The sequence below is a fragment of the Pseudorasbora parva genome, chromosome 19 (assembly GCF_024679245.1).
Source record: "Pseudorasbora parva isolate DD20220531a chromosome 19, ASM2467924v1, whole genome shotgun sequence".
Taxonomy (NCBI): Eukaryota; Metazoa; Chordata; class Actinopteri; order Cypriniformes; family Gobionidae; genus Pseudorasbora; species Pseudorasbora parva.
This window is the reverse complement of record NC_090190.1, coordinates 41,630,489-41,647,963: the sequence shown is the minus strand read 5'-3', so window position 1 is coordinate 41,647,963 and position 17,475 is coordinate 41,630,489. Positions and strand designations below refer to the sequence as shown.

The following is a 17,475-nucleotide window of genomic DNA, read 5'->3' as shown; positions in this document are numbered from 1 at the left end:
TAGTCTTGATATATATCACTAGATATACATTGAGTAAAGGACGTTTTTTTACAACTTACCAGATTGTCCGACCTCCTCACTCACTTTCTTCCAAGCAAGATCCTTTTTATTCCTGTTTCTATAATGAAATGACGATGTGTCATACAACTCCGGGTATCCACAAACAGCCACGATAATCTTGTCCTCCATTGTTGTTCAGATTTCTGCCGCCGCTTGTAAACACGTCACTACTGGAGCAAGTTCCTGATTGGTTAACGCGGCGCGAATATCCGCCAAAGTTCAGATTTTTCAACTTGAGCGATTCGCGTGATTCGCGCGATTCGCGCGAATCACGCGTTCAAAACGCTCAATTCGCGTGATCCGCGCCGCGCCATTCGCGCGAATCGCGCCGCAGAATGCCTATTCGCGTCTCTGCATTGACTTAACATGTAAATCACTCGCGCGAATCGCGTCATTCGCGTGCGGTGTGAACGCAGCATTACCCGCACCAGCTCCAACCACTATCGTTTCGGGCTCAGGCCTGGCAGGCCATCCCCGGCATATCAAGTTGGGTTGTGAACATAATAAAACGGGGTTACTCGCTACAGTACGCTCGCAGGCCTCCGCGCTTTCGTGCCGTGGTTTGAGACCTCTGTAGGGCTGAACGATGTTTTGTTTTAACATCTACATCGTGATGTGCGTGTGAGCGATAGTCACATTGCCAGAGCATGCGATGTGAAGGGTAGTAGCCCATGGTGTATTAAGAGAACAGTAGCACACAGTAAACACAAGTTTGTTGCTGGAGTGACATGCAGCTTCCGCGTGCCTGCATAGTGATTGGTTCGCTGTGCCGCTGCTCACCGCTCACGGCCAAACATTCACTGCAAAAAATGCGCGACGAAGAGGATCCGCCGCAACAACAAAAAGGTTTCGTACCAGAAATCATCTTTTTGAGACTATTTCAGCTACAAAGTTGCATGGAGTGTCTGAAAGTTATTGCCACAAAACAAGAAAACACCACCAATCTGCCTGATCACTTAAAACGGCACCACAACTCTTTACGACGAATGCAAAGCAGGGCTCGACATTAATGCTTGTCCGGGACAAGTGGATTTTTTGAAGGGACAAGTGAAAGAGAATTTTACTTGCCTGACGGACAAGAGCCCGATTAAAACAAAAACAACCTAGCGAATCACCAAAATGCAAGAATGTTTGTGCATTAATTTAGTGTAAGTGGCGATCGATAGTGGATAATATATAATGAACTGACGATAATAAGGTCACGCTGTTCACGCTCGTGCAGCCTCTCGAGGAGAAATTACATCACTTGAGCGTTTTCCTGAATACCATCACGACTGTAAATGACACTGATTTCATATGACAGTTCCATTAACAACTAATTAACATTCACTTAAAGTCACTTACATTTTAGATGCAATATTTAGTGTTTTTGTTCTATTTCAGCAGTGAAAATCGTTCACAGCAGAACCGTAATGCGTCTCACTCACTGCAACAACGCAATTGTGTTACTTAACGATTCAGTGTTTGAATGAATCGTTTGAATGAACGACTCAGTGACTCACTCATTAAAGCGGTCACCTGCTGCCACCTACTGGAGGTTTAGTTTCATGTTTGCACATACTTTCCAACATTTCTTTTTGTCCTTTGTAATGAACCTTGCTTATTAGTGAAATTATTAATATCATGGAATGGTAATTATTGACTTTAGCCTGGATTGATGCCTCTCAATATCGCAATATATATTGTTGGGGGAAATTACATTGCAATATTTTTTTTTCCAATATCGTGCAGCCCTAGTCAGCAATGCATCACCGTAGGTCTTTTATAATGTTTTGGGCCCGGGTCAAACTGTTTGTGTGTGCGAGATCCTGGATGGAAGGTCAGGATCTCGGAAGGGAAGATCCTAATGATAGCATGTAGATGGAGAAGGGAAGCGGTCCAAGCACTAAGCCCTAGGGAACTCCAGTAGCTAGATGATAGACATTTCCTCTCTCCATGACACCCTGTAGGACGTGCTGAGAGGTAAGATGTTTGCTGAGATGCCCATCTTCGTAAGAGTTGACAGGAGGATCTGGTGGTTCACTGTGTCAAAAGCAGCAGACAGATCCAGCAGGATGAGCACTGAGGATTTGGAAGCTGCTTTTGCCAGTCTCAGTGCCTCAGTTACCGAGAGCAAGGCAGTCTCAGTCGAGTGGACGCTTTTGAAGCCGGATTGGTTGATATCCTGGAGGTTGATTGAACACAACTCGCTCAAGTGTCTTTGCAATGAAAGGCAGAAGGGACACCGGTCTGTAGTTTTCTTAAAGTGCTGGATTTATCGTTTCTCTCAACATGAAAATGAGAAACAATACAAACAGGACAACGACAACCATAGCTTATACCGACTCGACTCGTGTGTGTGTGTGTGTGTGTGTGTGTGTGTGTGTGTGTGTGTGTGTGTGCGTGTACGTTCTGCACAATATAACATGGCGCTCTGATTTCTTAGTGGGTTTTTTTCCGCTGGCGCTGCTTGAGCTTATAATGCTTTTGTTCTTAAAGGGGGGGTGAAATGCTGTTTCATGCATAACACAATAAATAAATAACACAAGCCGCTCAGCATATTATATAGTTAGTGTATAACTTGTACCACATAGAGACGTCCTGCTCTAGTCGTTTTTGCTGCTGCTCCTGTTCAACTGCAGCCTCTGGGTCTGATTCCGGATCATAGATGTATGGCTGTATCTGATTAAAAGCCATATTTTTATTTTGAATAAAGTTTTTTTCCCGCTGTTAGGGATGACAGCTTTACGACGCACTCGACTCAACATAGCAGCAGCGACAGGGTATCCGCGGGGTCTTGAAAAGTCTTAAAAGGTGATAAATCAATTTTGGGAAAATTAAGACCCTTATAAAGTATTAAAAAGTCTTATCACGGCTTTATAAAGTCTTAAATTTTGAAAGTATTTTGTTCAAGCGTTGTCAAAAGAGTTTGACTCCAAAAAGTATTTATGAATATATTTATTTTCATCCCCATAAGTATTAAAAAACAACGGGGCGCTCAGTCTGAGATCCGCTCGGAGCGCGCGCGCCAGGGATGGAAATTAGTACCGCCACCAGCCAAATGCGGCTGATTTAGAGTTGTGGCGGGTAAACTCGCTTCACCTACCGAGCTGTTTCACCTCTTTGTAAACTTTGTTCAATGGATGCGAGTGCTGCCGTATGTGCGCATATAACCAGTCATTTTCTGCGCTGTGAGACGCGCGCGCGCTGAGAGAAGATCTGACGCTGTGCATCATCCGAGAGCGCGCGCACGCGTCTCACAGCGCGCAAATATTGAGTTCTCTTTCAAGTCTTGCACTTAAACAGACAAACTCACACAAGAAGTATGTCAACATGTCGATCTTGATGAGTATCCTAGCAGACATAGTCTGAATGTGCCTTAAGAGGACTGTATAGTGTGCACAGTCGAGACAGACGAGCATATCCCTGCCTCAGCTCTTAAAGGCGCAGTAGCCTTTACTGCTGCCTGAGTGATGTCCTTATATTTAGTTTGACATTAAACAATGCTCTTGATTGAATAGCTTTGTAAGTTTAATAAGGATTAATCTTTCATTTAAACAGTTAAATATGCAGTTATTTTACATTTGATTACTTTATTCAATTTCTGTACCTTTCTGCAGGCCAGTAGGCCTGTACATTATTATTTAATGTACACATGAGTGAGGTCGAGTTAAACATTCTAGTTTGAATTTTATTTTTCGGCTTTCGGCTTTGGTTTCTTCTTTTTTTGTTTCGGCCAAGAATTTTGATTTCGGTGCATCCCTACTGACAATGTTCTGCTCAGTATGTTGTCAACACGCTTCAAAGATGCCAAAACGAATAGTTTCATTCTTGGGACTAAAAACCATAAAACTGGAAGCCATAAAAGACCACAAATCATCGTGAAAATGTCAGTATTTCATTGAGACTTGAGATTAAATAAACTGTTGTAGAGCTGTTGTAAAAGTATTGTAGAGCTTGTAGTATTAATTTGTTAAAAACAAAAAAGTGGCTGGTAAAAACATTGAGTGGTAGACTTTGATAAAAGTTAATTTCCATCCCTGGCGAGCGCTGTCTAAGGGTGACGTCATGTATTTTGCGAAATGCGCAGTTAGGTAATGTTGTCGCCCTCCATATGTTGTAAAATAGATAAGCAATATAAACGATACAAAACTGGCCTACGATAGAGATTTTAAGTCTACATTCGACTACAACTGTTTATTAAAGGTTTGTTGCCGATTAGAACTTGATGAACCTGCGATGAGGTCTTAAAATATTTTGAGAAGGTCTTTAAAAAGTCTTAAAAAGGTATTGAAATTAACTTCAGGATCCCTACGTATACCCTGAGCGAGCACACGTCATTATTTAGCTCCGCTCACACGACACGCCCCCACCCGCTCTGCTTTTTTCGGAAAGACTCGGAACAGCGCATCTTTCTTATATAATTATAAAAAATATAAAGACTTTTCGGAGATATGCAGGATGCAATGCTACTCTATAGGTACTCAAGATTGACATGACACTGACTGAAACTGAGTGTTTCACCCCCCCTTTAAGGCTTTTTTTTTTTTTTTTACACATACTGTTTAATGTTTTAAAACCATATATAATGTAAGCGTGTTGTGCACATTGCCTAATCATTAGCTTGTTCAGAAATGGTGACATGTTGATAAAAAAATTTCTCTTATTTTCTCAAAATACCTAATTTAAATGAACGAATATTCGAATATTCGATTTTTATGAACCCAAATATTCCAATACAATATTTTGGGAAAATGCCCATCCCTACTTTCTACACATTCCAGGATGATAACGTAATGTATTAGGGTTTCTGTGGCAGCCATATCAACATTATAGAGAAAAACATTGCGTCAAAATGTTAAAATATTTAGAAGATAAGACAAAGGTGATATTATTGTACTCTTATATCTGTTATTTAGAACATTTTTTGTTATATCAGAAGACACAAGCCAGGGGGTATACCAGAAAGCAGGTTGTGTGACGCACCTGGGTATGTTTAAGAGTAATTAACTTTGTGCTCAGAAATGAAAGCTTTAGCATAAGTTCTGCTGGGAAGACTTAATTGTTACGTCACTTCAACTTTTATATATCCAATCACATTATAATACTTGGGTATAAAAGAACAGTACTTACTCATGTCTGAGTTCGCAGAAGCTGACGTCCCAATTCACCTCCATCCTCCCCACCACCTTTAAGTCAAATCCTTCCCTACTCCACCCCACCACCACCACCAGGAGGGTCCCTTCCATACCTCACGGGGGGGGGGGGGGGGGGGGGTCGGCTGTTCCTCTGCCTTCGTCTTCAGGCAGGATATGCAGAGTCCGGACCCTCTGATTGCGAGCTACGGGCGGGCCCTATGCCAAAGTACTTTATTGCTTGCTGGGTTGTTAATAAATGGATAATTGTCACAGTATTTATTCTCCCGAGTCTTTCTGGCAGAACTCATGGTCACAATGTTTCTGACTCCACTTGAAAGAGTCACATTACACATGGTATGCTTCTGTTGCGTTTGTTTTCAGTGCTGTTTGTTTTGTTTTGTATGTTCCTCAGAGAGACACTTCCTCTATTACAAGTTTACAGTCCTGACTAGAGCAGGCACATTCCCAGAGTTCAGTGCTGTGTGTGTGTGTGACGACAGACGGATCTCACACTTCAGTAATAAAGAAAGAGTCTGGATTGGGGCTGAAGACTGGACTGAAGCTCCTCCAGATCCTCCTGATCCCAGAGACTGGTTCATTCATCAGATCAGGACTCTGTCAGACTGCACAGACTCACAGTGTTCTGGTGAGATTCATGCTTTACTCTTATTAATGAGCACACATTATATTTACTGTACGTTTCTCATGAGTGTTGTTCTGTGATTGTAGAGCTTCATGTTCTTCAGAGAATAATTGGCTGTGAACTGGAGAAACTTCCTGATGGATCAGTGAGTCTGACTGTCTTTGATGAATATGGATTTGATGGAGAGGATCTTATATCCTTTAATTCTGACGCTGAGCAGTGGATTGATAAAAGCCCCAAAGCCAAAAGAACCAAAGAGGAATGGGATCTTCACACTGGACGAAACCAGGTCATCAAATATTTCCTGAAGACCTGCGCTGACTGGATCTCAGGATTTCACAACACTAAAAAACAGTACGTTCTAATTAAATAATTTAATTGTTTCTAATTCTCTCTTAGTGATTTTTCCTTACTTAATAACATACTGATGATGAATTACAAAAGTTATCATTTGAGTGTCAGGACTCTGGTTTAAGCCCTTTGTACATTTCCTTTTAATTGTGTGTGCATGCTGCTTTCAAGTGTGTGTTTGATTGTCCTCTCCATGTACATCTAGTGTAGTCTGGTCCTGGTTTGCTTCTGTTCTCTGCTCAGTCTGCTTTCCGCTGTCCAGATCTGCGCTCTTCTAGCTCTCTTGTTTATTGTTGCTTTCTCAGACAATTTGGATCCTTGCTTTCCAACCACTGGTTTCCTGATTCTATTCAACACTGCTCTGCCAGCCCGGACTCTGCACTGCCAGCTGGTGACCTGTGTTCATTTACTCTTTATTATTGTAGCAATGAGCTGTACCAAACCTGTAAGATCTTCATTCATCTTCTGAACACAAATGAAGGTCTTTTTAAAATTAAGTGTGAAAGCTTTATTCCCTCCTTTGGCAGCTATGCAACTGACACTTTCACTCCTTAGAAAAGTAGTAAAGACCTCATTAACCCCTTAAAGGGAGAGTTTCAAAAAGGAAAATTAGCTCATTCCTGCGTCCCAATTGGCATACTATCTAGGGCTGTACTAGAATATTCGTTCGGTGAGGTGGCATTCGATTTTCAGTTTTGAGATTCGAATATTCTTTTTTTTTTCACACGTGACTTCCGTCGCGGACTCATTCTCACTCATGCTTGAACCACCCGTTGGCGAACGTAGTGATTTATTTAATCTCATACCGAATAGGTACAAAATGCCCAAGACCTTTAAATTAAGTGAGGATGACAAGACAAAGGTAGTGTGTCAAATATGCGATTTGAAACTGGCCTACCACAACAGCACCACAAGTTTGAAAAATCACCTGAGTTCTGTAAGTAGCACGTGGCAAAAAAAAAAAAAAAACTGCTTTTATGCGCTTAATTTGCTATGATAAATAGGCTAATTGCAAATACGACACTATTTAAAAACATACAGCAGCACAGGCTAATAATAATTTGTTTATAGGTACATCCACAGGTATCGCAGCCATCAACATGCTCAACAAAACCCAAACCTTCACAGCAGATCCTGGAATTCCGAAAACCGTTAACAGAGAAAAGAAAGAGAGAGATAACAGATGCCATAGTAGAGTTTGTCACTATGGATATGAGGCCCGTTAATGTAGTTGAAGGCGAAGGCTTCAGAAAATGAATGAAGATAATGGAGCCAGACTACACTACACTGTGTTTTGTATCACTTGTGCCCTGTCCGTTTTCGGAGCATAAACCTGCCCGTGTAATGCGTACCGGAAACTGTTCTATTTAAAAGATTATTAAATGTTTATTAATATTTAAAGAATGTGTGCCACCTGATCATATTGCACCAAATGCAACACAGCACTCCACTGGGTCTGCCGCAACACATTTACGATGCCGAAGAGTGAAACGTGAAGTCGTGAAAGATGATACAAATGCAAACGACACTATTATTATATATTTAGCCCCACCCACCGAAGCTTCGAATATTCGATATTGATTGCCACCTAAGCTTCGAAGCTCAAAAAATGGCATTCGAAACAGCCCTAATACTATCCATCCTAAATAGTATTCGAAAATAGAATTAGTATGTCCCAAATCGTAGTATGTTGAAAAGAGTATTCCAAAGATTCCCGGATGGTTTACTATTTCCGGTCCGAATCTGAAGTATGGATCGATGTGCACTCTAACCGTGCGTTCACACCGCCGCCGGCGAGAGCGTCAAAATTCGCTCTTGCCGCCCTGACAACGACGCTGTAAAAAAGCTCTGTGGACGTGCTGCCGCTCTGATGTAGATCGAATGTTGCTTTTTTTAAACTGTATTTAAAGAGGCCGCAAATCAAACAAGCATGTTGATGGATATACTAACCCCAAGTAGGGTATAAATTAACTTCATGAAATCGTTTAAATGTGAAAGTAAGAATTAATTGCACACCCGCTGAACAACGAGCGTTCTGGCGCCTATAATATAGTGTTGCACGACTTCTTAACAAATTACACATCACTATGAATGATCTTGTCATAAATGATCGGGAAACCCGCACAGCAATGATCAACCTTTCCTACAAATTGCTTGGGAACTAATGTGGTCAGAACCAAAGTTTACAGGCCTGCGTTCTCTGGATTTCTCTCAAGCGGAGCACTTCTACATTCTGACTGGTTGCCGCCGAACCGCGTCATAGCTTATTACCATAAAGTTGAGCTGATTTCAACTCTCCTCGACGCCCAAATCGTCCAAGATGCGCCGCGCCGCTCTCGCGGGAGCTCGCCGCCCGGCTCCCATTGAAAATGAATGACTTCCGGCCAGCTTGCCGATCTCGCCGCCGGCGGTTTGAACGCACAGTAACAGCTGATATTACCCACAACCCATTGCGAGTTGGATGAGGATTCGATTAGAACTACAAACGCGGATAAAAAGCGTTAAAAAATTACAAACATGACGGATGTGCGAGTCAGACGGTAAAGTAGAGAAGTTTAGATAATGGGGTTTGAGTGACAAATTATCAATATTTAACCTGACAAAAAATATTTTTATTCAGTGTTGTCCACGTTATATTTCACCTGCAGCAGCATTGTGAACTTTTGTAATGACACGTTTGGCCATTAACTTAAAGGCCCACTGAAGTGCGTTAGACTCGCGCATATGATCCGCGCTGCGCTCTCATGTCTGTAGTCTAAATTTAGACCAGGGCCGTTGGTGTGTGCGGTGCGCTGAGACTTCATTCGCCTCAAATGAAAGTATATTTACACTGAATCGTTTCCTATCACATATATAGTGTGCTATGTGCCTTTCTCCGTGTAGAAATTAGTAAATGTGATGTAAAAACTGAACGATTTAAGCTTCAGCAGTGTAGGGGGCGGGGCGTTAGATTGTAGAGAGCATTCTGATTGGACAGAAGTATTATAAGTCGAAATAACACATTTTACCCCCCGAACACCATTTTTTCCCTGGAGAACCCCCTGAGAAGCTATTTTATTAGGGCTAGTAGTTGGCGGGTTTTGTTGTAAAAACTTGGCAACCCTGTCTGCACGCGTGCTGAAATAAACGATCTTTGCCGGTGTTGTAAAAAAAATAACATAATTGAATGATACACAGAGTACTTACCAAACAAGATAATCATTTCTGAGATAAATAGTGAAGATGAATGCAGATACAGACAAGCTCTCCGTTTAGGATTAGAACAAATATAACCCAAGCCCCTTTGATGACGTGATTACGTTACTGTTGATCATCTGTCCATCATCGTCTAAAGCCCGCCCTGATGATCTCATTGGTCAGTTACTGTTGATCATCTGTCCGTCATCGGCTAAAGCCCGCCCTGATGATCTCATTGGTCAGTTACTGTTGATCATCTGTCCATCATCGTCTAAAGCCCGCCCTGATGATCTCATTGGTCAGTTACTGTTGATCATCTGTCCATCATCGTCTAAAGCCCGCCCTGATGATCTCATTGGTCAGTTTCTGTTGATCATCTGTCCATCATCGTCTAAAGCCCGCCCTGATGATCTCATTGGTCAGTTACTGTTGATCATCTGTCCATCATCGTCTAAAGCCCGCCCTGATGATCTCATTGGTCCGAACAGGTTTCTGTTCAGGGATAATTACTCCTCTATGGTGTAAAATATGTTAGGGATAATGTCCACCCAGCCGGTTGTTATCGCAGAATAAACCCCTCCAGAGTGATCAGGACCCCGCCGCGAAGCGGAGCGTCTCTCTGAAGGGGTTTATTCTGCGATAACAACCGGCTGGGTGGACATTATCCCGCTTATTACACGGCTACTAGTCTCAAATAAATTACACACAAAATATTGTCTTGAGATTAAATATTTTATTAGCTCTTACACAAAGCTTCCGCGAAGAAAAACAGTTCCAACCTGCTTTAAGCCTTTATCTATTGCTGCTAAATGTTGAGAATGAATGCTGAAAGGGTTAGTTCAGCCAAAAATGAAACCAAGCCTATGATTTACTCACCCTCAAGTCATTATAGGTGTTTATGACATTCTTCTGTCAGACAAATACAATCAGAGTTATAATTAAAAAGTCCAGGCTAACGTTAATCCCAGCAGTAGTTGGAGCTGTTTCTGAAGTCCATAAAAAATGCAGCTGTCCGTCAAATAACGTGCTCCACACGACTCCGATGGGTTAATAGAGCCGTCTGATTCCAATCGATGCGTTTGTGTCAGAAAAATATCCATATTTAAAACTTTATAAAGGAAACCCGCCTTGAAGTCTTCCATTGTAACCCACGGCTGTTTAAGCCACAAGATGGCGCCAGCGTTAAGCACAGAAGTAGAACCGGTCAAGATAACTCGTAGTACCCGGATGAGCGGGTGTTATCTGGAAATAACACACCGCTGGAATGCGCGATTGACCAATCAGAATCAAGTATTTCACAGAGCCGTGTAATAAAATATAATATAATATGGTGCAAAATATAATAATGTAAAAATGTGTACCTTCAATGCAATGTAAGTCGCTTTGGATAAAAGCGTCTGCCAAATGCATAAATTTAAATCTAAATCTATGGAGCGAGGCCAGACCGAACCGCCCAACCTAAAAATGTTGTGGGCGGGGCTAAGTTCGGCTGGCATCCAGGATAATCCCTGACAGGATGTTAACTGGCAAACAAAAAAGAACTGCACAAAACCATGGAGCGCCAAAAGTCGCATTAATGGTAAAGTGTAACTTGTGGTTATGTATATGGATACACCGTTTACTATTTGACGGGCTTCATTAACTTCTTTGATAGTTTCAAGTGCCACCGGCACCTACAGGCCTATAATGTGACGTGTAGGCTGGCAAAATGGTGACGTGAAAGGACTTTATTATATTATCATTTTTGATAATTATGCATCATAATGAAAGAAGTCTCGTATGCTTATTAAGCCTGCATTTATTTGATAAAAAATAGCAATATTGTGAAATATTATTAAAATGTTTTTTTCTTTTAATATACTTTTAATTTAATAAAAAGTTAATTAAATTAAATTTTAATTTATTTCTGTGATCAAAGCTGAATTTATCATCATTACTCCAGTCTTCAGAGTCACATGGTCCTTCAGAAATCATTCTAAAATGATGATTTAATGTCAATGTTGGAAACGGTTGTGCTGCAATATTTTTTATAACCTGCTGTGATACTCTTTTCAAGATTTTTTGATTACTAAAAAGGTAAAAAGAACATCATGTCATAATATATCACAATATTAGGCTACTACTTTTTTCTGTATTTTTGATTAAATAAATGCAGGCTTGATGAGCATAAGAGACTTCTTGCAAAAACATAAAATAGTATCTAAACTAGACACACGCGCGCGCACACACACATATATATTTATGTGTTTTTGATTTATGATGGATAGATGCACTTATGGTGGACGGATGCACTTTTATGATGGATAGATGAGAAATGCACTTTTTTGATGGACAGATGTGACAGATGCACTTTTATGATGATAAATGCTCTTTTATGGACTTCATCAAAACAGAATCAGCCAATCACTGCCATTATAAAACATGGAAGAGCTAGGACATTATTAATATAACTCTGACTGTGTTTGTCTGAAAGAAGAATGCCACACACACCTAGGATGAGTGCTGAGTAATCCTTATGAAACGAAGTGTGCCGTCGACGGGCATCACCAAGCTGCGAATAAATTAATCATATTTTTCAAAACTACTGCCTTGATCAACACAAAATAGGTGCCATTTGAAATTTGAGTAACTCCCAAAGTTGTGCAGAGTTATTTGCTGATATAGAGTGTGGAAAATAAGTATTTGAACACCCTGCTATTTTGCAAGTTCTCCCAATTGGAAATCATGGAGGCGTCTAAAATTGTCATCGTAGCTGCATGTCCACTGTGAGAATCATGCATGGCACAAAAGGTTCCCCTGCTTAAACCAGCACATGTCCAGGCCCGTCTTAAGTTTGCCAATGACCATCCAGAGAAGTCATGGGAGAAAGTCATGTGGTCAGATGAGACCGGTCATAATTCCACTAAATGTGTTTGGAGGAAGAAGATTGAGTACCATCCCAAGAACAATAGCCCTTCTGTGAAACATGGGGGTTTTTGACAGAGGTTTAGTGCACGCGCTCAGTGCAAAACAGTGCATGCATTGAATAGTCCGTGCCTTGCTGGTTAAACATTTCATTCGCATGCATACACACAAATGAAATGTTTAACCGGCAAGGCTTTAAAATGCGGGTAAACACCCCTTAACTTTAGTACATATGATTGGATATTTGCTCATATCAGTGCGTAGACCCACAGGCACACTCAAACAGAGCCGAAATAAACTGAGAGGAATATTTCAAACGGAGGGAAATAATTAATTAAATGCAAAACGCAATTCACCAGCACGTATTGAACCTTGAATGCCGTACCGAACGGTTCAATATTATATTGAGTATTGTGGCATCCCTAGTACCAATAGAGTATCGCATCCTTTATATCTGTCAAGAGTATTTAGTTAATCATATTTATAAAAGACTACGCTGAACCAATTCTTTCTGAAAACAGCCGAGCTTGCGGAGGCGTGTAGTGGGCGGAGCTAAAGACACACAAACACACACACACGTGGTCTAAAAACAAAAGGGCAGCGCTGCCGACGGCTCCTGTACCCCGAACAAAGCTCGTTGATGGACGCACTCTTGCTCTCGCTCTGGTTGATTTGCCACAGAAATACTCCGTCATACGTCCAACTTGTTTTGTGAAAGGTTAGCCATGTTAGCACTAGAATCAGCTCTTTAACAGTGTAAATAAGTCAGAATGCATGAAATAGCATTAGACCCTCTTTAATATATTGTAAATAAAGTAGTAAATTCAGTTTTTAGACACAAACAAAGCACTCGTGATTAGGGCTGCACGTTTTCAAGGTTTTCATTAACCGTTAACCGAGGCCCTTAGCGGTTAATACTCGGTTAACCATAGTGTGCGTCAGGGTTATTATTAGTTTATTAATTTGACGACCACCATCTCCGTAGTGAACGCGCCTATAGAGAGAAATGCACATCATGCATTACATAAACAGAGAGTAGCCTATTTCTTTTCATTTTAAACTGTTAAAAGACATTTCAAGCTTTCTTAAGATCTATTTCATGTCTGCGAGGCCTACGCTGAGTTTCATTAAATTAGGATGAGATGCGCTCCAGTTCACGAGCAATGCGAGTGGCTGCGAGGGCGCCTGCATGATTAGAGCATGTAGTAAAATATGCAGCCGAGAATGATTCACACAGACACAGCGTTTGACTCGCGCGGCTGAGCCTCTCCCGGCAGAGAGTTCAAGCATCTGTGGACTCGTCCCTTCAGCTCTGGCCATCTTGCTTTCAGTCCGCGATTAGCTTTTTTTGTTTTCTTCATTACAGTTAAAGTAACGTCTGCTTTTCTCTAGTCATTCACAAGTTTCTCACTTCAAACTTTCTTTCTTCTGATCCGTTACGCACAGCGCACGCGGCTCCCGCGTTACTTCTGCCCTAATGCGACTTTTAGTCCAGTGCGACTTATGTTATTTTCCTCTTCATGACGCATTTTTTGACTGATGCGATTTATACTCCGGAGCGACTTATAGCCTGAAAAATGCGATAAGCACTGCATTGCAATACTTCCATTTTGCCCCGTCACTCTCATTTTTAAAGTGCTCCCACGCTTTCTTTGCCCGCTTAGAAAGCTGGTCATGACTTCTTCTTGTGGATATTACAAATGTCTGGGAGCGCTCTGGCGGTCTCTAGGGGTGCAAACATATATTACAACTAAATTCAAAGCACGTTATTGACGCCACTTAACCGAGCAAAATGTTTCACTCGGTTACTCAATTTTTAACGGTTAATCGGTCAATCGGTTAACCATGGACACCTCTACTCGTGATGCCTCATAAATTAAACCACTGGAGTCACGTGGACTACTTTAATTATGTCTTTACTATCTTTCTGGGGCTTGAAGGTGTCATTTGCGGATTTCATTTTATATCATTTGTGTCTGAAGATGAACCAAGGTCTTATGGGTTTGGAACGATACGAGGGAGAGAACAGAATTTACATTTTTGGGTGAACTAACCCTTATTGTTTTGCTCAAATGCAATTGTTTTCTCTACAGTTATTTGTGTTTGTATTATAAAAAACAGACATTTCATATTCCTTAGTGCAACGTTGATAAATGTGGAGAGTAACTTGTTTCTTTGTCATTTACTCACCCTCATGTTGTTCCAAGTCTGCAAGGCTTTCTTTCTTCTGTGCAACACTGATTATGATTTATTTTTTTAAGAATTCCATTATTTTCTTCGCCAGGTTCTCCAGATGTTCACATGTTTGCATGTAAAGCTCCTGATGATCAGAATAAGCTGGTTCTGACGTGTCTGGCCACTGGTTTCTGCCCCAGAGATGTTCAGATGGAGATCAGATTGAGCAGAACTAAACTTGAGGATCAAACATCTGAACTCAGACCAAACGATGATCAAACCTTTCAGATGAGAACCAGTGTGAAGATCGACAGAAACCATAAAGGATCTTATGACTGTCTGGTCATTCACAGCAGTCTGAGAGAACCAGCTTTAGCTAAATGGGGTAAATATCGGCATTACTTCAGTCACTCACATATTTGTACACTTTGCACAATGCAGTCAGGTAAGTACCGTTCTCCTGCAACCACCAAACCCAGACTCATCCATGGTTTGGCAGACAGAGAAGCGGGATTGGTCGCCCGAGAGAACACGTCTCACTGCTCTAGAGTCCAGTGGTGCTCAGTCATGTTGGGGCAGGAAGGGGCCGTCGCCAAACTATTCCACAAAGTTGGGAGCATGAAATTGTCCAAAATATTTTGGTATGCTGAAGCATTAAGAGTTCCTTTCACTGGAACTAAGGGGCCAAGCCCAACCCCTGAAAAACAACCATAGACCATAATCCCCCCTCCACCAAACGTTACACTTGGCACAATGCAGTCAGGGAAGTCCCGTTCTCCTGGCAACTGCCAAACCCAGACTCGTCCATTGGATTGTCAGACTGAAGCGTGATTGGTCGCTCAGAGAACACGTCTCACTGCTCTAGAGTCCAGTGGCGGCTGCTTTACTCCACTGCATCCCACGCTTTGCATTGCTCTTGGTGATGTAAGGCTTGGATAAGCTGCTCGGCCATGGTAACCCATTCCATGAAGCTCTCTACGCTGTTCTTGAGCTCATCTGAAGGACACAGAAGTTTGGAGGTCTGTAGCTATTGCAAATGTTTGTAAAATGTTTTTTTTTTTCTCTTTTCATTCTGCAGATGGATCATGTATAGACTGTGAGAGAGAATCTCAATGGCCTGTTATAGCAGGATCCGTAGCAGCTCTAGTTCTAGTTCTCGCTCTCGCTGTGATTGTTTACTTCTACAAAAAAAAAACAGAAGGTGAGTTATGCACATGCTGCTTTAAATCTGTTGTTGTAAACAGCTTTGTTATGAATATATTTGAAAATGTATGAACAATTTTTTTCTACATACATTGTAACAAATAGAAATATGTGAACTAAATATGAAAGAACATTTATGTATTAACATGCATTCAATTCTGTATTTGCAACAACAACAAAAACAGGACTTCAAGAAGCTGAAGACGGAAACGAGTTATCCTCTTCTCCACACAGGTATCAACATCACATGTATTGTCTTTGTTTGTGCAGAGAACCACTGGTTTATGGGCTCTGATTAGAAATCAAATGTTTTCCACTTTCGTTCAATCTGAAGAGAGTACCTTTCTAGATTCCTAGGAGAGTGCTAGTTTTCTTTTCTGTTTATGGGTCACTTCCATAGACCGTAAAAAAATATGGACGACTCGACATCATCCGTTTCCGCTTGGCAGATTTGAAGCTTTCAGGCGGCCTGCGCGGCGCGGACATCTTGGGACCGAGTCTGCGCAGTAGCGATTTCGGGACCGGAGTTGCGCAGTAGAGCGCAGGAAGTAGAGCAGGAAGTACAGCTGCGATATCAAAAGCCCGCCCACACTCTCGCAGATGCAGAACAATTAATAATGTTGGTGTGAAATAAACAGTTATGGAAATGTAGAAATTAAAGCTAAAGCTCCAATCTGCTCCCAAAAATCCCCCAAAAAGTCTGTTAGTGCCTCAGTGACAACTTCACTCAGAGAAGCCGTCAGTCTCAGCTGTCAATCATGACGTCACCCCCCCCCCCCCCCCCCCCGTTTTTATAGCATCAAATAACTAACTCAAACTAAACTTATTTCTAAAACGAACACCTGAAATGAAATCATCGTGATGATAACTGCCTTCAGTGACATAAACTAACTTTGGGGAAAACATTTTTGAAGTGTAATTTTATTATTTAGTTTGCCTCGCGTCCATTAGAAATCACAGAGGGGCGGCTATACTGGGACCGGCCACCGGGGGGCGATCGAGGCGCGAAAGCTTCAGTAAATGAGAGGGAGACTGCAGACTTGGTCACTTCTAATTTAATGATTAAGTTTTATTTGATTAAATTCCTTGTTTATTATGTTTCTTTAGGATCAGTTAAAATATGATGATTCAGATATTTCATAATTGACAGTTTCTTCAGGAAATTTTAAAAATGTATTTTTTACATATTTGTTAAACCTGTCATTATGTTGTCATTATTAAACCTGTCACTGACAGTGGTCCTTTTGCCATTTGCAGAAATACACCACTCCTAGCAAGAAACAAACAATCAGAGCCGGAAGAAGTGTCTTAGCAGGGCCTCAATCAAGCTCACGGTGATCACAACCCCCTCTCATGCACAGCACGTACAGGAGTTTAAATTACCACAAGATTACCGGTGTACCGCAGCTTTGTTTATGGCGGACAAACAATCCAAACGACCAATTCCTCGAGTGGCAACTGTTTATAAAATAATGACGAGTAAACGGAAAAAGACAAATGATGTTGATGTTGATGTTTTCTTCGCACGAAGAAGAAAAAAATGAGCTCGATAATTTTTCCGGCCACGATAATTGCCATTTGCATGCTTTTTGGTTTTCCTCGTCTCTCTCTAGTTGACTGTGCGCGCCTCGTCCGTTTGGGGAGGTGTGTATACTCAACGTGCTGACCGGGTGCGGCGTGATGAGACGTCATTCTCGGCCAGCAGATTCGTCTAGAGCTCGTGGCTCTTCGGTCGTGGAGCCGCACACAAAGTTACGAAATTTGACGTGCACAACGGCCAGCGAAATGGTGTCTCGCGCTCTCCGCATCTACGTCATTTTTGCCGCGCACACCCTCAGCGCTCAA

At 41.6% G+C, this 17,475-nt stretch overlaps 1 protein-coding gene across 3 annotated transcripts in view; it reads left to right on the top strand.

Moving 5' to 3' along the window:
• LOC137047630 (patr class I histocompatibility antigen, B-2 alpha chain-like) overlaps positions 1 to 17,475 on the top strand; it is a 37,529-nt gene that overhangs the window by 17,577 nt on the left and 2,477 nt on the right. The window contains exons 1-7 of one of the 3 annotated variants that reach the window (XM_067425435.1): positions 5,328 to 5,823; positions 5,907 to 6,174; positions 6,477 to 6,562; positions 14,537 to 14,812; positions 15,506 to 15,628; positions 15,816 to 15,864; positions 16,888 to 16,964. In XM_067425435.1, the coding sequence (XP_067281536.1) occupies positions 5,484 to 5,823; positions 5,907 to 6,174; positions 6,477 to 6,562; positions 14,537 to 14,812; positions 15,506 to 15,628; positions 15,816 to 15,864; positions 16,888 to 16,942 (1,197 nt within the window). In that variant the 5' untranslated portion in view covers positions 5,328 to 5,483 and the 3' untranslated portion in view covers positions 16,943 to 16,964. The other 2 variants (XM_067425434.1, XM_067425432.1) reach the window with 2 other exon arrangements.